Here is a 23,107-nt window from a genome sequence, read left to right as displayed (position 1 = left end):
CTTCCACTGTACCATGCTGTCTCTCATAAGGGGATAAACAGATAATGAGACACAAAAGTTATAGTTAATATCCTTATATTGTTTGTATGTTATTACATTAGTAATGCTGTTTTCGGGGATTGTGACCAGCAGAAACAGCCATTTAAAATCTTTAAACATAATACCATTTGTCTAAGAGTAAACTGGATCAAGAACAGTCAATGCTTATTGGTGTCTGCTGCTTCAGCTTAATCATTCTTCTTTCTTAGCCCACTCCAATTCACATACATTAGGGAAGATGTGAATTGGATCTAAAGCAAGCTTGACATCAGAGCTCAGGCAAGCTCTGGGTTCAATTTCTGCCTCTAATCCTTCCAAGCTATGTGACATGGGTCCACTAGCAAATGCAGCAGATAGAAGTCTTGGGCCTGAGTCAAGAAGACATGAGTTCAAATTTATCCTCAGTGTGATCCTGGACATGTGATTTAATGTTTGCCTCAGTTTCCTCATCTGTAAAATGGGAATAATAATAACACCTACTTCCTAGAGATGTTGTGAGGATCCAATGAGATAGTAATTGTAAAGCATTTAGCACAGTGCCTACCACATAGCAGATGCTTAATAAATGTTAGTTGTTTATAATAATTTTTTTTTGCTATTATGCCTCAGGCAACTCACCCAAACTGTAAGTTGTAGAAAAAGTTCTAGGTTGCATTATTAGAGGGAGTTCCTCCCTAGAAGTTCTCTACTCTGATGAATTAACAGTTGTGAGTTGCTTTTTATTTTTTTTATGTAATGCAGACTGGAATTCTCTGGCATTAAAAATATGTGCATTTGGGGCGGCTAGGTGGCACAGTGGATAAAACACCGGCCCTGGATTCAGGAGTACCTGAGTTCAAATCTGGCCTCAGACACTTGACACTTACTAGCTGTGTGACCCTGGGCAAGTCACTTAACCCCCATTGCCCCGCAAAAAAAAAAATGTGCATTTACAAAACATAATATTTTAAAATGTCCATTGTTGCACTCCACCCTCTTTTCCTATCTCTGCCTATCTTGTTTATTTCTAGACCCAGTTCTGTTTGGAAGAAGCACAGAATTGCAAAGTTATAGAATGTCAGAATTGTAAGGAATTCTCCATCTAGTTCAGATCCCTCATTTTACAGATGAGAAAACTGACTTCCATTGCTGTTGAAGACAAACCCAAGCTAAGCTGGGTCTGAATAACCCAGGGTAACACCCCAGAGCATGGGTAGTTCCAGCTCTTGCCAGGGATTCCAGTGAAGTCCCTATTGCTAGGACTGTTGATTAAAACACTCAGGTTCATCTTAACCAAGCAGGAGAAGGGCCATCCCCTGCCTTTATTCTCCTGTACTCTGGGCTCAGATGCCATAGGTCCACTGTGGTATAGCATTCCTAAGAGGAGCTTGAGAACTACCATGTAATTCAGTTTCCCATGGCCAGCACATACACTTTGACCACAGGATCCTTATTCAGTTCACAGTAAACTTGGCAAGCATCCATGAACACTTACACCTGCAGGTCTGGTCTAGTCCAGGTCTGGTGTTCTGTCCTTTTCAAACGACAGGATTATTGTTTTATATAAAACCTAAAAACCACTACAAACATTAAAAAATATATGAACTTCCTCTCTGCCAGACCACATTGTAAATCATAAGGGAAAATGCAGAAAGCACCTCTGATTTTTTGCAGTCTGAATATCCTTTTGTGTGTACATTAAAAATGCTTTCATGTAAAGCCCTGTGAATTCTCACATCTCACAAACCTTGGTTGCCAAAAAAAGCTTGGTGGGTGCCAATGACTTCCCAGCAATTACTTATTAACCAAGTGCTGCTATGGTGAGCTCTCATATCATTAAGATTTCTGTACTCTCAAAAGATTTGCTAAAACATACAGAAATACAATGAAATATAGTTTCATAAATCATTATACCTACACTGCCCTTATGGAACTAAATGAATAAAGTTAACTTATTTCCAGATACAGACCTCGTTTTTCCTTTTTTAAGATTCACTCATCTAAGAGTTTCTACTCATCATTAGTACTAATTAGTGTGATTCTGCTATGCTAAGCTTACACTTGGCCTTACTTCTATTTTTCTCTCTACATTTACATTAGCCCAATGCTTTCTGCTCTGAGAAAGGGTTTGAACCTTATTATCTCCTTATGTGGCTCACAAAGACCTGAAGTTATAAGTTGCAAAGATACCAAAAGATCAAAGGCGAAGAGGGGGGAAAACATGTTGTAAAAATTTAACAGGAACTCTTCCATGCTCATACATTAACTGGAGAAGTCAAGTTCTATTTTTTCCACAAGATCAAAGTCCTTTGAGTAAATTAAAAAGAAGATTGAAATGATAGTTGAAAAGTAACAGATACTTGAAATAGAAATTATCCTAAGGCTCAAATATTAGAAAATGTTCTGAAGCAAAGATGTGTTAGTTTATGATTCTGAGTATGGTGGGATTTCTGTTGCTACTATTGGTTTGTCACAACAAAAAGACAGAGGGAAAAAGAAAAACTACAAAGCCCATGATTGAGTCAGGAAAGAAAGGGGATATTGTCTTAAGGATGGACTGACCTAGGATTGAACCTTTCCTTTTAGAAGGGAGAATAAAATGTCAGTATTCTGAGAGAACACAGTGGAATTGTTTTTGACCAGGGGATTCTTTATGACTCTCTCCCCACTACCTTAAGAGAAAACTGATAGAATCTCTATCATGTGCCCTCTACACACTGCTCACCCTACTCCCTGTGCCTAGATTCCCCTCATATCTTGTTCCTTCCTACCTTTCCGTTGAAGCCCAGCTCTAATGCTACCTTCTCTCCATGATCCTGTTGAACAGTATCATAGAAGTGGTGGTTGAGGGAGCAGCTAGGTGGCACAGTGGATAAAGCACTGGCCTTGGATTCAGGAGGACCTGAGTTCAAATCCAGCCTCAAACACTTGATACTTAACTAGCTGTGTGACCCTCGGCAAGTCACTTAACCTTCATTGCCCTGAAAAAAAAAAAAAAGAAGTGGTGGTTGAAAGGGACCTCAGGCATCACGTCCAATCCATACATAAAAGGAATCCCCACTATAACCTACCTGACAAGTGGTTGGATCTCCTATACCACTAAGTTTTGCCACTTCTAAATGGACATAACATCAAGCGCTATATACTGTATTATAGTAATCTTTGCTTATGCCTTCTTCCCCAAATAGATTGTGAGCTAGCTCCTTGAGACCCTGTCTTAGCTTGTAGTTTGTAACTTCCCCTATTTCTAGCATGGGAATATATACATTGATATGGAAGTGCTGAAGCAATAAATGAGTGAATAAATATGATCTTTCATCACCAATTTTGGAGCATTAAGCTGTCGTAATGCACTATTCTAAATGACATACAACATATAAGATGAATCACATTTGTGAGCAAAAGGTATTGAGAATATAAGAGTTTCTCCATTTAATAGAGAGGCCTCAGAACCAGGGAAACCTGGATTCCAGTCCTATATCTGACAGCTATTTGACAAGTCATCTAACCTGACAGTTTTCTGAGAGGCTCTCTAAGACAAAAAGATGCAGAGAAAGTGTCAACTTTCTCCTCCAGGATCTCCTTATAACAATGAAGTCACTGGCCCAATTCCTATTCATTTAATGAGAAGCAGCATGGCCACAGGGCAGAGAGAGCCACTTCTGGGTTATGAAGACTTAAATTCTGGTCCCAGTCTAGCACACATTGACTTTGGGACCCTGAGCAAGTCTCCTAACCTTTGAGGGTCCATGGCAACTCTCTAAAGCTAATAAATTTCAGAACAGTTCGACGTCTGCATTGATTGTCTTACCAAGAAATCTATCTACACCAACGAAATCACAGATCTAGGCCATAATTTAATATAGTAGCATGAGACAAGCAATTTCTGGATTTTGAAAGGTGATTAGGGGGGCAGCTAGGTGGTGCGGTGGATAAAGCACCGGCCCTGAATTCAGGAGTACCTGAGTTCAAATCTGGCCTCAGACACTTAACACTTACTAGCTATGTGACCCTGGGCAAGTCACTTAACCCCAATTGCCTCACTTAAAAAAAAAATGAAAGGTGATTAGGTATATAATTAATTATTAAAATGTTTTGCTTTTTTAATTCAGGATATCCCAGTGAATATTAAATTCATCATTGAAGGAATGGAAGAAGCAGGTTCAATTTCATTAGATGAGCTTGTCAGAAGAGAAAAAGACCGTTTCTTCTCCAGTGTTGACTACATTGTCATCTCAGACAACCTGTGGATTAGCAAGAAGAAGCCTGCACTCACCTATGGAACCCGAGGAAATATATACTTCACCGTGGAGGTACTGAGAAAAATGCCAGAAAGTTAAGTGAGAAATATCTGGTTGGGAAAAGGTGAAAGGAAACCAAACTGATACTTTTACTCTCAGGCAAATGTGTTTATAATAGTACTCACCACACAAGAAAGAACTGATTGAATGACTTGACTGGCTCAGAATTACTGCTACAAAGTTATATACAAAAATATAATTAAATCTCATATAAACTATATATATGCATGCACACACGCACACACACACACACACACACACACACACACACATATATCTATCTATCTATCTATCTATCTAGATATATGGTCTCTGAAAGATCTAAGGTCCTCAGCTATTTTACCAACGCTGGTTGTAAAGATTTAGTTTCACAAGCATTTATCAAGCACCCACTGTGTACACTAAGACAGGCACTAAGCATATGTACAAAGACAAGAAGGAAATAGTCCTCCTGGAGCTTACACTCTATCAAAGAAAAACAAACACACATGTAAATACAAAATACATGCAAAATGTGAAGTCACTAGTGTGAATAGGTAACTCCACTTCTTCAAATACATAGCAGAGGAGTACATCCACTGCCCCCAGATATCACTACTCCTAGGGATTCTTGAATATCCTCAATTCTTTATTAAGCTAAACCAGGGAGTAGAGGCCCTGAGCATGTTTTTTTCCTAAGCAGTACTTTTAATACTTTTAATGACTCCCATTTCAATAGCATCACATCATTGGTTGTGAAAATGTATTGTTCTACATAGTCAAGTACTAAATCCGATATATAAATCCAACTCTCAACTGGATTTATTAACCGATTGGGTATCAGAGAAGAGGAAGAAGAAGATCTTCTGTATTCAAATAATACCAAGGTTTAAAACATGGGAGACAGGATGGCTAGTAGTACTAAGAGAAATAACAAATTCAGAAGGAAGAATTGTTTCAAAGCCAAGAAGTGGCAGTGATGGAACTCAGATATTCAGATCTCAAATGCAGTGTTCTTTCCTCTATACCAATAGTGGAGTGATGGGAATAAAAGCCAGATAATAGGGAATTGAGGAAAGAGTGGATGATGATGAAATGTAGGCATTGGGTATAGTTTATTCACAATGTTAGGCTGTAAAAAGGAGGGAGGCCGATAAGGTCAAAAAGAAGGTTTGCAGCTTCAGAAAGTAAGTACTTGTGTGGGTGTTGTGACTTGAGCTTTGTCTTTTCTACATGGAAAGCTAGTGTTAAGGCTGCAAAAAAAAAAAGAAAAGAAAAGAAAAGAAGCAAAAAACAGTAAGTCACTTGCCTCTTTTCTTTCAGGTGAAATGCAGGGATCAAGATTTTCATTCAGGAACTTTTGGTGGCATCCTCAATGAGCCAATGGCTGATTTGGTATCCCTTCTTGGTAACACTTTATTTCATTTCACTTATCAGTCATCACTTAGACATAAATGAATTTACCCAAAATTCTATTTGATTTGAATCTCTGAGTACTGGATGACTCCACAACCTGCACAGTTTGGAAGGAAGGAAGAATATTTGAGAGACAAAGGAAGGCAACCTTGACACTCCCATATATGGTTCCAGGCTAAATTACCCCAATTATTTCACTCAGACTTTAGTCAAACCTATCTTCCTTTTCTCCCAGACTCCTCTTCTGTTAACCTCGTGTTCTTTAAAAGAAGTTGGAAAACCACAAGTCAGACTTGGATGGCAACAGAATGGGCATTAGAAGATCCAAAAGACCAAGAAAAACATTGATTTAGAGTTGGAATGATTTTTCAATATTTTCTACTCTGAACCCCTCATTTTATAGGAAACCAATATACAGAGAGGTTAAGTGATTTGCCTAAGGTTGTGGAGGTTGTAAGTTGCAAGGTACCAAAGGTTGAAGAGAGGGACATGTCCTGATTTTCAAAATAAGGAAAGAAAATAGTCTGAAAACCACAAGCCAGTGAACTTCACCTCAATTCCTTGAAAAATTCTAGAACATACCATTAAAAACATGGCTAGGGGCAGCTAGATGGCGCAGTGGTTAAAACACCGGCCCTGGATTCAGGAGGCCCTGAGTTCAAATCCGGCCTCAGACACTTGACACTTACTAGCTGTGTGACTGTGGGCAAGTCACTTAACCCCAATTGCCTCACTTAAAAAAAAACAACAAAAAAACATGGCTAAAGAACATTTAAAAAGTTAAAAGCAGTCTTAGCTTTATCAGGAATAGGTGATGACAGACTTACCTTATTTCCTTTTCTTGACACCTGTACTGAGGTGGTACATCAGGTGAATGTTCCAGAAAGAGCTTATGGAGGTTTTTAGCAAAGCATTTGATAAAAGTATCTTATGCTATAGAGAAAATAGAAAGATATGGATTAGAGGATCATCATTTGGTTAGATGGGTTCACAGCTGGTTGAATGGCCAGACTCAGGATTATCTTTAGTGGTTCAAAGTCAACTTGGCAGAGGTTTCCAGTGCCTCAGTGGCCCATGCTTGGCTCTGAGCCATTAATGTTGATTTGGATAAAGGCACAGATGACATGCTTATCAAATTTGTATATGACACAAAGCTAACAAACTTGATGTCGAGGTCAGTATTTAAAAAGATCTTGACAGTCGAGCATTAGACTGAAATTAAGATGATGACATTCAATACAGATAAAGTCATTGACTTACACTTGGGTTCAATCAATTTCACAAATAGAGAATGGGGGAGGTATGTTTGGTTAAGTAGTTGAACAGAAAAAGATGTGGAGGTCAATGGACTGCAAAATCAATAAGAGTCAGCAAATGTGATATTGCAACCAAAAAAGTCTGGGCTACCTTCAGAAAGACACAGCTTATATGAATAACGAGGTGATAGTCATTCTGTACTCTGGCGTAGTCAGACCATATGTGGCACATTATATTAAATTTCTGGGCACCATAGTTTATGGCACAGAGGATAGAGTACTGGGCCTGAAGTCAGGAAGACTCATCTTCCTGAATTCAAATCTGGTGCCAGACACTTACTATCTGTGTGACCTTGGGCAAGTCACTTTCTCCTGATTGCCTCATTTCCTCATTTATCAAATGAGCTGGAGAAGGAAATGGCAAACCACTCCAGTTTCTCTGCCAAGAAAACCCTAAATGGGGTCACAAAGAATCAGACACAACTGAAAAGACTGAATGACAATACAATAGTTTAGGAAGCACATTGATCAGCTGGAAAGCATAGAAGAAGGAAACATAGGTGGCTAAAGACCTTGAATCCAAGAGAATTGGTTGGAAAAAAACAAGGGATATTTAACTTATTTTAAAAAAATTTTTTTTGGTGAGGCTATTGGGGTTAAGTCACTTGCCCAGGGTCACACAGCTAGTAACTGTTAAGTGTCTGAGGCCGGATTTGAACCAGGTATAGTATTAATGTGGTTTTTAGGAACCTGGTATCGATGCTTTAGATGCTTTAGTTGTAATGCCCCCTCCCCCACCCCATGAAGAGAATGTTCATGGCACATGAGATCCCAAGATGTGAGGGTGGCAAAAGTGATACAAAGGAAAAAGTATGAAGTGAAGTGTTCATTGTTACACAGGAAGAGCAAATCCCATACCAATTACAAAACGTTGTCTTGAATCAAAAGACCTGAGTTCTAGGGCTGATTGCAGTACTTAATAGTTGTGTGATCCTGGGCAAGTCACTTCCAGTCAGTGTTCTCTTCTGTAAAATGGGAATAATAACAATAATAATACTTTCCCAGGGCTCGATGTCAAATGTGTATGTCAAATGAGATAATATGTGTGTGTACATACTATAAATAATGGGAAAATGTAAGCCATTATAATTTTTCCTCTTATTATTTTGCGGCAGCCTTTTAATTCTTCTGAAATCTGACTCCCTCACAAAATTCCCTGCACTTTTCAGTTTCAGAGAGAAATATCATGAGTGATTTTCTTCCCAAGTATTTAAATAGTTTCCAGTAGAATTCAGAAAATATGGAACTCAACACTTTAAAAAAAGGGTTCATTTTCCTTTTTATCTGAACCAATTTTCCCTTCTCTAAGAACACTGCATCATCAAATCATTAGTAGTACATTTCAATTTTTCCCCCAAGCATGATTGCAGCACATGATTTCTTTTTTAGAATGTGTGGCTTAAATCAAGCATAGAATTTCATTTAGTCCAGCAAATGCATAGTGCATTGCTAAAGAATGCTAGTTTGGGGTTCATGAGTAGAATATAAAAAGCACATTGTTTTACTTTCTTTAATTTTCAGAACAAATCAAGTGAGAAATTCATAACAAATTGAGTGATTTCTGAATGTTGCTGTTTGTAGAATTTGTGTATGCTTTGTACATACACTCACATATATGTGGTCCCAACATTCTGAAATGTCACATTTATCAAGTCACAATCATAACTCTTTCTGCTCTGTGGGGAGGAGTGGGATGTTGTGGAGGGACCACTCACTACTGATTTAGGATCGACAGCTTGATGGCCAGTTGTGCATATTTAAAATATGACAAAGAGGGCAAAAGAGTTATAGAAAGTCAAGTAGAATCAGGCTCTCTGACTCAACCATGCTTTCCCCCTCATCAGTCTGGGAGATGCACAGAGATGTAACTAGCAAATTTCGGGGGGTAGGGGTGTGGGGGGGAATGGGAAGAGGCACAATATGTGCCAATTGCTGGCAGGAGTGAACAGGACCATAGGACTTGGAGGGTCTCATCTGAGGTGTGACCACTGTTGGGAGGAAACAACCACCATCTGGTAGCTTCCTATCTTAGCCAATAATTATTGTTAACTAGGTGCTAAGTCCAGTTATTTCTCAACTGCTAAAAAAAAGAATACCCCACAGACCCTATTGGTGCCCTCTCAAGCACCCTGAGACAAAGCACCAATGTGCCCAACCTTAGTTATGATTCTGGCCATTTCTGCTAGAAATTTCTTGCCACTTAATTTCCGCACCTCAGGTGTATTAAGGTGACCTCCACAGTCCCTTTCAGCTTTCTAACTAAGACGCCTCCCTTTTGGAGAAATATTCTATTCTCCGCCATGGGCCTCCTGAGGCAATGTAGAAGAAGGGAGAATTGAGCAAGGGTATTTTTATAAGTATCCAATATTGGGTATTATTTAAGCTGTTAAAATTCCAAAGAAGACTATTAAGGATTAAGAATTACATTTATTATATGCAGTTTGAAAAGGCAGTACTATCAACCTACCATTCATTTCCTGAGGTTATGATCCTCTTGGATGTGACGGTTGCTGTAGAAATTATATCACGTACAGGGGATTATGTTTTCAAGTGGAAAATGAGCAGTGGGAGAAAATGAACTCTTAAGCATCCTGTTTTCATGCAAATTCACTCAATACTAAAGAACTAGGGCAGAGAACTACTGAAAATAGGATATGTAAAACAGAATGATTTCTGAATAGAGTATATATCAATGTTTTCCCATTACCCATCCTTAGTGATGGTCTTTCAGTTAAAGCAGAATTTACTGAGAAATACTCAATAGCTCTCTCTAATCAAATTTCTCTGTGAGTTAATTAAAAGGAAAAGGAAAATGAGCAAATAATATTTCTCTTCTGGCAGGGTGTATTCAATGGCACCAGTCCTGAGCTTGCAGCTGGGATGGTTTCTTTACACCCTGTGGGAACAGAATTAATGAGTGATTTTAAAATACAGTGTGAGGTCTGAGGCTGGAGCAATTTTGCTGGTGAAGTAGAGTGAGTGTATGAAGAGCCATTTCCTCTTACATCACATCCTAATTTGCTAAGGACAACTAAATTTATGTCCACCATTATAGCCATGTCTAACAATACCTGCTCAAGTCACAGGGAAAATATCCCAGCTCATTTCCATTTCATATACCCCTTACATCCTGCTGAGAGTACTTTTATTTTAGCTCCAGCTGTATTTTAATCTTCTGGTCATTCATTACTCCCAATATCCTCCCCTCTTTTTTTTTTTAAAAGCCAAGTAAAGAGTTATATACTTTTCACCATCAAGATATTGCCTACCAACCCTGATGTGAAAAAGAAATTTGGCAAATTAACTGGGATTTAAAAAAAAACTTATTTTAATGAATGATAGTCATTCCTAATAATTCATCCACAAAAATGTTTTCCCCCTTTAATTTAAATTATCTGAATGGACTTTTGCTATTAATCAAATTGAGCAATTGTTAGATCTCTTCTCTGTTGGTCTGCTTAGATAGAGACCAACTTTCAGTAATCTATGCTTTTGATGATTGCTTTTCTGAATAAAAACCATTACAGGCCTGTCCACATATATACTTGTTTGTGACCCTTTAGCTTGCTTAAGCTGTGACTTCATAGCACCAAATACATTTATTCACTCTATTCATATAGGCTGCTCAGTTAGTGAATGGAGGTGGTTTGAATCTGTGATGCTACTTCATGGGATCATAGATTCAGAGTAGGAAGGGACCTTCAATATAGTCTGGCCAAATCTTCCATCCTGTCCTCATTTTATATGAGAGAACTGAGTGCTAGAGAGGTTACGTGATTTGTCCAAGGTAACTTGGCATCATGTTACCATAGCCACAATCTCTTCTAAAATTAGATCAGATAACTTCTAAGGTGTCTTCCAACTCCTGCTTAATAGCTGGTAGAGCAGGTAATTTTTTTTCCTTCTTCTGACGTTTATTTGTTTTTGTTTTTTTGCGGGGCAATGAGGGTTAAGTGACTTGCCCAGGGTCACACAGCTAGTAAGGGTCAAGTGTCTGAAGCTGGATTTGAACTCAGGTCTTCCTGAATCCAGGGCTGGTGCTTTATCCACTGTGCCACCTAGCTGCCCTCTTCTGACGTTTATTCAACATTTTTAATATTATGTTTTTATTTACAAGGGGTCTTAACTTTATAAATATTCTATTAACTGACTAGACACAAATAAAAGTAAGCCTGAAGTTCCCAAATGAAGTGATTAGAAAACTTTTTTCCTATCACTTTCCTCCAAATTTACATGCTTATACAATTTTTGCATATATATTTTATTTTAAATTTTTATTGACATTTTATATATTTGTGTTTATATTTCTTCCCCTTCCCTACCCAGTGAGCCATCCCTTGTAAAATCAATTTAAAATAAGAGAGAAAGAAATAGTTCAGTAAAATCAAGCAACACATCAACCATGTTTGGTGGTATTTGTGATGTTCCCCATTTCTTGTCTTCCATCTCTGCAAAGAAAATAGGGAGGTTGAATACACATCTGCCAGCCCTATACTGAAGTGAGCAAAAACCTAAAATCTTGATAGATAAATGGCAAATTATTTTTGTGTGTCTAATAATCAGATTCATTTTTTCCATCCCTATTAATAACATAAAATTTGAAATAAAGATGAAAGATCTGATTATGTTTATCTACTATGGATAAATACTTCACTAATTATCATTATCCTAATGCATCAAATTTCTAAAAGGTAATTCAGTTTGAATTAAAGATTCTTGATCATAGAGCTAATGGCTGCAAAAAAAAAAAGATAGCTACCAGGTGATATTTGTAAGTTATGCATGATTTAGTTTGTGATAGCAACATATTTGCTTGTTTTTATCAGTAAATTTGCTAATATGGTAATTTCAATTAAAAGGAATCTGACTTAGATTGGGTCTATATAATAACCAGTCTGTGGAAGGGTTAATTTTCTTATTTGTTTGACTTTGACCAAATGAATGAATGAATGAATGTGTATAATGTTCTGCGTGATTAACCTATAACAAATTGCTTACTGCCTCAGGGAGTGGGTAGGTGAGGGAGGGAGAAAGAAAATTTGGAACTCAAAATTTCCCAAAAATAAATGTTAAAAATTGTCTTTACATATAACTGAGGAAAAATATTATTTAAAATACATGTATATATAAACATGTCTGTATGTATGTGTATATATGTCTGTCTTTCTCTTGCTGTATGATAGATTTAGCTATGGAGAACAGTACCCATTATAATGATTGCTGGGTCATGCCATGGACCATCTGTGTAGCCCTACACTTCTGATTATCCTCCATGACTAGATAGTTTTCCTTCCTCACCTCTGCCTCCCAGAATCCCTAGCTTCTTTCAATGCTCAGCTCAGGCATTACCTCTTATAGGCCTTTCCTAATCTTCCTAATGGTTAGTGTCCCTCTTCCTCCAATTATTTCTATATGGCTGTTATCATTTCACATACTGTTTTGTCTAGTAGAATGAAGCCAGGGATTCTTCTTCTTCTTTTTTTTTTTGTATTCTTACCATCCAGCATGGTAGCCCACACATGTTGTTCTTCAGTTGTGTCTGACTCTTCTTTGTCTGTTGGGTTTTCTTGGCAAAGGTACAGGAGTGGTTTGTCATTTCCTTCTCCTGGGTTAGGGAAAACAGAGGCTGAGTAACTGCCCAGGGTCACACAGCTAGTGAGTGTGAGGCTGAATTTGAACCCAGGTCTTTTTGACACCAGGCCTCGTGCTCTATCCACTAAACCATATAGCTGTCTCCTTACACAGTAGGCATTTACTATATGACTGTTGAACTAAATTGAATTAAGTTGTCTTTTTTCTTGGTGCATTCATTTGTAGGCAGCCTGGTAGATTCTTCAGGTCATATTCTGATCCCTGGAATCTATGACAATGTGGCTCCCCTTTCAGAAGAGGAAAAGAAGATGTATGAAGCTATTGATTTGAACCTAGAAGAATATCAAAATAATAGCCAAGTGGAAAAATTCCTGTTTGACACCAAGGTACAGCCACAATTTGATTGACGGTCTGAGAGTTATGGAAAAGATGAATTAAATTCTTCCAGTGGCTAGTTTAGTCTTAGAATTCAAGTCTTTGTACTTTTGAAAACTGAGCAATTAGTAATGCTTTCATGCCATGAGGGACCATTCTGTAAGTTCCTGCTTCCTGTAATCAAGGCATTGAGTCTTGGGAACCTGGTACAGTTATAAAGGTGCTGAAGTGGGAGTAGTGTGGCCCTAGGGAAAGTTAGATTCTTCTTTTTGAAATGTGCATTCATATAATATGGTGTTTGGGAGTTATGGCTCTTTTCTCTGGCAGTCAGGATGGGTGGGGAGGAGTTCCTAACCAGGAAGCAGCATTTCTTCCCTCTGATTAGCTTTGGAGGACTCAGTGTAAGTAGACAAGTGTATCAAAATTCAAAAGAATTTTTTGAAGACTTCTCAACAAATCTGTTCCACTTCAACAAACATTTGTTAAATACTTGCTCTACTATGTGCAGAACCTTTAATTTTTTTTTTTTTAAGGGAGGCATCAGGGTGTGGTGGAAAGAGAACTGAATTTGGAATCACAGGATGTAGTGTGCATTTATTTAAATACTGGCTTTTCTTCTTACTGCTTAAGTGATGTTGGTCAAGTCACTTAACCTTTGGGCTTTTTTTTCTTATCTGTAAAAAGAGAAGTTTGAATTAGATGAATGCTGAAGCCTTCCCAGCTTATGATCTTATTGCTGCTATTGTGCTGTGATTGAATATTATCTAAACCTTCTATCTACCCCATTGCTTAACACCAGCATTTAATGTTTATTGAATGAATTCCTAATTATTAGTCATATAGATTTAAATCTGGAACCTTCCCATCTTCAAGTAAAAATTTCAAAAAGAGGCCCTTTACCTTTTTTTTTTTTTTTGCGGGGCACTGGGGGTTAAGTGACTTGCCCAGGGTCACACAGCTAGTAAGGGTCAAGTGTCTGAGGCTGGATTTGAACTCAGGTACTCTTGAATCCAGGGCCGGTGCTTTATCCACTGCGCCACCTAGCCGCCCCCACCCCTTTACCTTTTAAGTACAGAATAATACTCAGTTCTCCAACAAAGAAAACAACCTCTGTAATGAGGGCCTATTCACATCCATTTCAGATATTTTCTGATACATTATGTCTGGTGATTCCACTGACTAGGGATTCAACTTAAGGAGCTCTCACTCAGTCACTGAATATGCCTTGAATCACTTTGTTTCCATTTAGGAGGAAATCCTCATGCACCTGTGGCGGTACCCATCTCTTTCTATCCATGGGATTGAGGGAGCATTTGATGAACCAGGAGCTAAAACAGTCATACCTGCCCAAGTAATAGGAAAATTTTCAATCCGCTTAGTGCCTCATATGAATATTTCTGTCGTGGAGACACAGGTAACAAAGGGTGAATTAGTTTACTACTATTCTATCAATGGAAGTGTAATGATGAACCTCATCTATATGTGTATGTGTATGCATATATATACTTACATACATACATATATTTGTCATAAGTGAACAATTAAGTTGTTGACATTGACTCACTATAATGCGACCATGGCAAATCACTTAACCTTTCTGGGCCTCAGTTTCCTTACCTGTAAAATTAGAAATCTAGGCTAAAATGGCTTCTAAGGTCTTTTTTAGCTTAAAATCTGTGCGATCCATATGGTCCCGCAAATTCATCATTTTTTATTAAAGAGAAAACTAGAAATCTTCTGTGATTTGCATCAGTATCCCATATCAGACAGCAAACTCTTAGGCTTTAGAATTGCATTTCATTTGTGAGACAGTTGTTGACTGCTGATCAGTCATTGCTGGAGAGCCAGGAAACACTTTTCATAAATAGGATAGCTAATTAGGCAAAGCAGGTCCTATGCTTAGGCTGCCCGGGTGGTTTTGAAATAGCATCTGACCATCTCACTGGTATGTGAAATTCCAATACTGAAAGCAGTAGTTAGAAGGTAAATGTTATCTGGGAGTAGCTGCAGCATTATTTTCCCAATCTGAATTAATATATCAGATTAACTGAGAGAAGGGTACAAATTCTGATAGGGGAAGGAGAAGGGTTGCAAGCAAGGTTAAAGAGAATGGTAAAGAGGAGGGTGTGAAATTTTACCCAGTACTTGGGCCTTTGTTTAGGAACATTTTAGACTGTTTGTTTCCTGTCACACAATATATATTAGGGTAATGCATTGTAAGCATTGTAGAAGGCATCTTTTGCAAATTTAAAATTTTTACATTTCATAGGTCAAAATTTTTGATTTCTATAATTAAATAAAGTTCAGTGATTTTGGCCATAGGGGTCAGGCTACTTATGAACAAATGTACTTGCTAACAACACACTTGCAAGATGCTAAAGTCTAATACAATGTTTGATATAACTGAGGATACATTTTCTCAACAATGAAATAAAATGGAAACCTCTTTGAAATGTCACAAAGGAATTTTACCCAGTCTTTAGCATCTAAATAGTATTATGAATGATCAGTGGGCATATAATAATAACGATATGGCATTATATCACTTACAATTATGGCACTATAAATTTTGCAAGGCAAAATTTGACACACATGATCTTATCTGATTCTCACAATAACCCTATGATGTAGGTGCTACCATTATGCCCATTTTACAGATCAGGAAAACAAGAATAAGGAAGGTTAAATGGGGTGAGTAAAATGAGGGGGTAAATAGAAAATTTTTGTATTTCTGATGGCGATGTCTTTCAGGTGAAAAAGTACCTTGAGGATATATTCTCTCAACGCAATAGTTCCAACAAACTGAAAGTCACCATGGCACTGGGAGTCCACCCATGGATCGCTAATATTTATGATCTTCAATACGTGGCTGCAAGAAGAGCGATCAAAACAGGTTGAACATTTAAAGATTTTTGATATCACAACATGGAACATGGCAAAAAACTTGTACTCAGCAAAAGGGGACTCTTTAAGTTTAGAAAGACATTTAAAAATTGTAGTGATATAAGCCAGTGGGATCAAACTAAGATTAGGATAGTGGGACTCTAAACAGTACATAAGGACCCCTGCAAATCATATATTGACTTGGAAAACAACTTTTGGGAGTGTTGCAAGGACTGTGTTTGATGCCTTTGACAAAGTCTGCCTTCTGGGTGCATGCAAGAAAGACAATGGAGCAGCTAGGTGGCACAGTAGATAGAGCACCGGCCCTGGAGTCAGGAGTACCTGAGTTCAAATCCGGCCTCAGATACTTGACACTTACTAGCTGTGTGACCCTGGGCAAGTCACTTAACCCCAATTGCCTCACAGAAAGAAAGAAAGAAAGAAAGAAAGAAAGAAAGAAAGAAAGAAAGAAAGAAAGAAAGAAAGAAAGAAAGAAAGAAAGAAAGAAAGAAAGAAAGAAAGAAAGAAAGAAAGAAAGAAAGGAAGACAAAGAAAGAAAGAAAGAAAGAAAGAAAGAAAGAAAGAAAGAAAGAAAGAAAGAAAGAAAGACAAAGAAAGAAAGAAAGAAAGAAAGAAAGAAAGAAAGAAAGAAAGAAAGAAAGACAGACAATGGTGTTATTTAGAATAACTATGATGTTGTCCCAAGTTTAGGGAGGTGGTTAGGCTGCTTTCAGTATCAGTGATTCAGTGATAATTATCCAAAGATAATGGAGAATTGGAATGTTACAAGAAGAGAAGAATAAATCTCCCGGTTTTCAAAAGAGGAAGAGAATTGTATATGCAAACTATAGACCAATGTCATTGATTCCTATTTCTGCCAAGATTATAGAAGGTACTGTCAAAGGGATGGTTAGATGATTGCTAAGAACCAGGATGGCTTCATCAAAAATAACTCTTGCCAGGTTCATGTCATTAACTGTTTGACAGGTTTATTACATTGGTAGACTACAGGAGTACTGTAGATATAGCTCTCCTAGTTTGGTGGGTTTTTTTGCGGAGCAATGGGGGTTAAGTGACTTGCTCAGGGTCACACAGCTAGTAAGTGTCAAGTGTCTGAGGCCAGATTTGAACTCAGGTCCTGCTGAATTCAGGGCCGGTGCTTTATCCACTGTGCCACCTAACTGCCCCTTAGCAGCCTTTCATGTCAATATTATGGACATAAAGGAGACATGACAACAAAATATTTGGTGGATTTAGAACTGGTTTAAGGAAGAAAAGTAATCTTTAATTGTTTTATGTCTGAAAAGTACAATGGGCTGCCCTGGCAATCAAGAGGGACTGGAGGATCATCAGAGTGGTGATGAATAGTACCTTACTCCAAATCAGGCCTTGATGAGGGAGTCATTCAGGGGCTGGTTTTCAGCATCATGTGCTCAGAGAAAAGAAAGTAAATCCTTCTGATGGATTAAATGGAGGAATGAAGCCAGCCCCTTGGCTTCTGTTAGAGGGCTAGGCCTTCCTGGGATCACCTCTGCCTCCTCTATCTCAGGGACTTTCTCCTTTCCTTGATGTTTTACCCTTCTTGACTTCTCAACCTTTTCTTCAGAGGGAATCTTGGGGAATGGAAGTAGAAAGGAGAGCTAGGTTCAAAGTGAAGAGAACCCTTTGAATAGAGATGGGGATCATCAGGAGACAGGCTTCAACAGTAAAGGAGAAATGCCCCCCAAAGCCTAAGAGTTCTTTTTTTGTTGTTTGTTTTTTGTTTTTTAGTGAGGCAATTGGGGGTTAAGTGACTTGCCCAGGGTCACACAGCTAGTGAGTGTTAAGTGTCTGAGGTTGGATTTGAACTCAGGTACTCCTGACTCCAGGGCTGGTGCTCTATCCACTGCGCCATCTAGCTGCCCCCCAAGCCTAAGAGTTCTTGAAGGCACAGGCCTCTTCAGGGACTTGCTCTCAGCATAATCCCCCCACTGAGGGATAGAGGTGAGGGCCACTTTAGGGAGGACAAGGCAGGGGAAAGATACAGTCCCAGAAGCCTTGCTGGAGGGCCCTGCCTATCTGTAGCTACCCCTGCCTTCCAACCCCCCGGGGGCCTTTTCCTTCCTTCTAAGACCTGCTTTCCTTCCTCTTCCTGGTCTCAAAATTCTCTCTCTCTCTCTCTCTTTCTCTCTCTACTTTTTTTTCCCTCTCTCTCTTTACAAGTGGGATCCCAGAGTGGTGGTGGTGGGTGACCCTGGGGTCAGAATACACATAGAAGGACTGAGGATCCTCCTTTCATACTCAGCTGCTTATGTTGAGTCATGACACCAAGATGAACTAGCCTGGAAGGGCTCTTGAAGGAGTCTAAATTTCAGCAACGTGACTGAAAGGGCACCAGACTAGAGTTAGAAGAGTCGGCTCTGGGCCTTGGTTTCCTCCTAAGTAAAATAAGAGGGTTAGAAACAATGATCTCAGGGTAGCTAGGTGGTGCAGTGGATAAAGCACCGGCCCTGGATTCAGGAGGACCTGAGTTCAAATCTGGCCTCAGACACTTGATATTTACTAGCTGTGTGACCCTGGGCAAGTCACTTAACCCCCATTGCCCCGCAAAAAAAAAGAAGAAATTTTTTTTTTAATTTTAAAAAACAGAAAGAAAAAAAAAGAAACAATGATCTCTAAGGGCACCTCCAGCTTTAACCACTATACCAACTCCTTGGATGCCAAATAAGGAGAAACAAATTATCTTAGCACACAGTTAACAAAAATGAGAAGATCTTTATTTCATTAGCTAGTGAGAATTCTCTTATCCATTTCACAGGACAGAGCAGCAACCAGTGTAGGCCATTTTTGACCCAGAAGTCCTAGTGAGTCACTGGTGGTACTGAGAGATTAAGTCATTACTTGGGTCACGTAGGTAGCTAGAAGTAAGTGTTAGAGGCAAGACTTGAATCTTGGGCTTCCTCACTCTAGAAGTCTACCAATTGCTTCTGTATCCACCAGAAACCCCGAAGGCCTTTGCCTTCCAGTCGGCTTCCTCTCTCTCTCTCTCTCTCTCTCTCTCTCTCTCTCTCTCTCTCTCTCTCTCTCTCTCTCTCTCTCTCCCTCCCCCTCCTTCCATTCATTCATCTATTTATTTGTTTTGACTTTTAAAGGAGGCCATTCTTTGCCTCACTTCTTATCTAGCCTTAATGAGTGAATGGATATTACCTTAGCCAAACTGAGACCTGGGAAAGACCTTAGCTTAAAAAGGCCAAAGTTTCACACTGCATCTTGGACACCTTCAGTCCTCCTGGAGGAGAGTGAGGCTCCTGATTGCACATTCCTCTCTCACTTAAATCCAATACACTGCAAGTCATGACATCACCTCCTGATGTCATGGTCCTCTTCTAGAACAAAAGACAAATAACAACTATGCCAGTAATCAAGAATAATTAATTAAAATGGGCAGCTACCAGGTGTCCTGCTGCCTAGGATTGCTATTGTGGTGCCCTTAGGCTTCTGTCTCCTTGCACAGGGTGATGGCTATCTAACCCCACACCTGGAATTTCTTGCCACTTAACCCTTTGATACTTGCCACAGGTGCAAAAATTCTGACTTAAAGCTTGGTCCATAGAGCAGCCGTTTTTCAGTTCTTTGCACAAAGCAGGTTTCCAAATCCTTTCTCTTTAAATCATTGAACATGTTATCTACAGCTAGTTCCTTGCTTTGAACAATGTTAACAGTGTATCCTGTTTATGAGAAAAAATACTCGCATTTAGTTCAAGAAGCAGTAATGTAATTTAGGTAACAGTGTGTGGGTTGATTACAAACGATTTCCCTAGCTCAGAAATGCTGAAATGTTGATAGTGTCTTAAAGACTACTGATATATATTGTCTGCCTGTGTATATATGCAGAGGTGTAGAAAGAGAGGAGAGAGACAGAAAAAGGGAGAGGGAGAGGGAGAGGGAGGGAAGAGAGAGGGGAGACGGAGAGAGACAGAGAGAGAGAGAACTAACTCTGAAGTGCAGGGAATGCTTTTGTGTGTGTATCCTCATGAAGCCTAACACATAGGCAGGGCCTAAGAAATGTTGATTGTTGAATTGAATGTATTCTGGTGGTCATTTGATTTGAAGCACTTTTTCTTTTTTCTGTGTTTCAGTGTTTGGAGTAGATCCTGATATGATACGAGATGGATCAACTATTCCAATTGCTAAAACATTCCAGGATATTATACAAAAGAGTGTGATGATGCTACCACTAGGAGCTGTTGATGATGGAGAACATTCTCAGAACGAGAAAATAAACAGGTTAGTGGGAATACTTGTTGGGGTAAAACTTTCAGATTCAGTTTATTAATGTGTTTTAAAAAATTAATTCCTATTGACACCAGTTTGGGGGAAATTTATCAATATTATAGGCAGTAAAGGATTGACCATGTGTCTCCCTAACTTCTCCTGCTTTCAGGCCAAGTGGTAGAGAAAGTAGGGAGAGAGCTTCAGCATGCCAGTTGGCATGAGCAGGAGAAAAGCACCAAAAGACCCATGCTGTGTAGAGAGCATGTGATCTCAAAAGGAGACCAAAGGAAACAGAGACCATGTGGTCCCAGAGAGGCAAGAGAAGCTCAGAGGATGCCCCAGAAGTCCCATCTTCCAAGGGCTTTTTTAATCCTCTTTTGATAAAGGCAGGTCTTTATAACATTGATCAGGGGCAGCTAGGTGGCGCAGTGGATAAAGCACCAGCCCTGGATTCAGGAGTACCTGGCCTCAGACACTTAACATTTACTAGCTGTGTGACCTTGGGCAAGTCACTTAACCCCAATTGCCTTACCAAAACAAAACAAAACAAAACATTGATCGAAGCTAATTCGTTAGTATCATTCAATTCCATTTAGTCATGTAGATTAAAATCTCAGGGAAGAGAATGCAAAAAACTCTCACTGAAATTGCTCAAGGCAAAGTCTATTATCTAGGTGTGGTTTAATCCCCTCAATCCTTCTCTGATTTAGACAAAAGAATCCCAATTCCTTTTGTTCTCTTGAAATCAAATGAGATTCAATCCAGTGACAACTAGACTTTCTGGAGTTGGGGGCGGGGACAAAAAGACTGAGGAAGTCCTTTGGGTCCCCCAAGAAATCCATTATTAATAATTATTTTTTCACACTAATTAAGAAACCAAATAATTAAAATGAGAACTTTTTAAATTTATATCTTGTTTTCATATCATCTTAATTTTTGAATATAACCCTTACTATTCTCCTTCCTAGTGAGCCATCACTTGTAACGAAGATTAAAAAAGAAAAGAAGGCATTTCAGCAAAAATAAGCAACACATAAGCTATGTGTAATAGTGTACATAATCTTTTATACTCTTAGTCAAAGAAGGAAGAGGTACATTTTTTCACCTCTTCATTGCCAAGCTTGGTCACTATAATTACAGTGTTCAGTTTGTTGGTAGTAGTGTTGCTATTTAGTAGTTGTGTATCATTATTTTCCTGGCTAAGCTTACTTCATTCTGCTTCAGTTTTTATAAGTCTTTCCATGTTTTCTAGATCTTTCATATTCACTGTTTCTTATGATGCAGTAATGTCCCATTACATTGATATTCCACAATTTGTTCAGCTCACTGTTTTCAATTCTTTGCTGCCATAAAAAGAAGTGCTTTAATGAATATTTTGACACATATGCAATCTTTCTTTCTGTCCTCAATCTCTTTGAAGTATATGCCTAGCAGTGGGATCTCTGAGGCAAAGTATGGACATTTTAATAACTTAAAAAAAAATCCTCATTCCAAGTTGCTTTCTAGTTCACAGTTCCACCAACTATGTGTTGTTGTTGAACAGTAGGTAGCACAGTAGATAAAGTGCCAGGCCTGCAGTCAGGAAGACCTGAACTCATATCTGACCTCAGACACTTACTAGCTGTGTGAACTTCACTAAATACCATTAGCCTTAGTTTCCTCATCTGTAAAATGAGCTGGAGAAGGAAATGGCAAACCCATTGCATATTGGTGTGCTTATCTTCCAGAAATCCCTCCAAAATTGACTCTTTCCATCTTTTGTCATCTCTGCTCATTAGAATGGAAGTTACTTGAGGCCAGGGACTAAGTTTCCTTTCTTCTTATCCCCATTGCTTGGAACAGTACTGGGCACACAGTAGGGAATTTAAAAATTCTTGTTGACTGGCTGAAACTTTAAGAATTGTTTTAGTCAGCATTTCTTGGTACTAGTGATTTGAAAGAATCTTGTATGTTTATTAATAGTCTACAATGCTTCTTTTGAGAAATGTTTGTTTATATCCTTAGGCCATTTAACCATTGTGAAATGGCTCTTGCTCTTATGTAGGTCAAACACACTTTTAAAAGGACTCCTCATGGCAAGTTGCCAGATTAACTAGCCTAACTTCCCACACTGGGCTGGACAAAAGTGCTCAAATTTAGAAGCCTTGACATGTTAGTAGTTAGAAACTAAAATAGATCATTTTTCTCAGTAAGACCCATAACCTCCTTGGTCATGTGACAAGGCAGGGTATATAAGTACTGATTTATTGACCCTGTCCTCTTCATAATAATATTACCATCTTGAATACACAAAATTACTTTGCCCCGTTTTCTCAGAATACTAAGTTGCAGACATTAGCTTGATTTTAAAACTGTAATCTTCCTGTACAAATACCTAACTTTTTGTTTTAACATGAGCTGAAATGAATTTTTCTTCATTTTTTTTTCTTGCATTAGGTACAACTATATAGAGGGATCCAAATTGTTTGCAGCCTTTTTCCTGGAGGTAGCTAAGATGCATTCATAACTTACTCAAGCTTCCAATCCCAAGACTACTAAAACTGCCAGACCCTACTGGACAAGGATGTCATCCAAATTCAGGAAAGCTTTCTTCTCCAGCCAGCCAAGAGCTTATTTAAATTGCTTCATTTAAAATGTCTTGGGAAATTTTGACAAATAATAAAACATTTTGAAAGCAAAGACGTTGAAAATGTGTAATGATACTTATGTGGTCCTAAAGTCAAAACCACCTTCAACAATCTAATTCTTCCCTCTATCTTGCTGCTACAAAAACAATGCCAGTTAGGTCCATTTTAACCTTTTGAATAGGTTGAGAACAGGGTAATTACTTTAATTAGTTTCTCAGCTTGAAATCTGATCAGTACAGAATTAGCCTGGCTTTCTTAGCCCTGAACTGCCTATGAAGTCTAACAATACTGCCTAACAATCCTATCGCTCTGTAGTCAGGCCTTACTTAGGACTATCACCAAGATT

At 38.6% G+C, this 23,107-nt stretch overlaps 1 protein-coding gene across 1 annotated transcript in view; it reads left to right on the top strand.

Annotated features, from left to right (window-relative positions):
- The window catches only part of CNDP1 (carnosine dipeptidase 1), a 74,600-nt gene extending 51,785 nt beyond the window's left edge, over nucleotides 1-22,815 (top strand). The window contains exons 6-12 of the mRNA XM_043977945.1: nucleotides 4,131-4,331; nucleotides 5,622-5,706; nucleotides 12,848-13,008; nucleotides 14,247-14,411; nucleotides 15,749-15,890; nucleotides 19,999-20,146; nucleotides 22,571-22,815. Of these exons, the coding sequence (XP_043833880.1) occupies nucleotides 4,131-4,331; nucleotides 5,622-5,706; nucleotides 12,848-13,008; nucleotides 14,247-14,411; nucleotides 15,749-15,890; nucleotides 19,999-20,146; nucleotides 22,571-22,640 (972 nt within the window). The 3' untranslated portion in view covers nucleotides 22,641-22,815. The remainder of the gene's footprint in view (nucleotides 1-4,130; nucleotides 4,332-5,621; nucleotides 5,707-12,847; nucleotides 13,009-14,246; nucleotides 14,412-15,748; nucleotides 15,891-19,998; nucleotides 20,147-22,570) is intronic.
- The last annotated feature ends 292 nt before the right edge of the window (nucleotides 22,816-23,107 follow it).

This window comes from Dromiciops gliroides, chromosome 1 (assembly GCF_019393635.1).
Source record: "Dromiciops gliroides isolate mDroGli1 chromosome 1, mDroGli1.pri, whole genome shotgun sequence".
In the NCBI taxonomy this organism is placed as follows: domain Eukaryota; kingdom Metazoa; phylum Chordata; class Mammalia; order Microbiotheria; family Microbiotheriidae; genus Dromiciops; species Dromiciops gliroides.
Note: the sequence above shows the minus strand (reverse complement) of the source record. Positions and strands in the feature narration are given on the sequence as shown.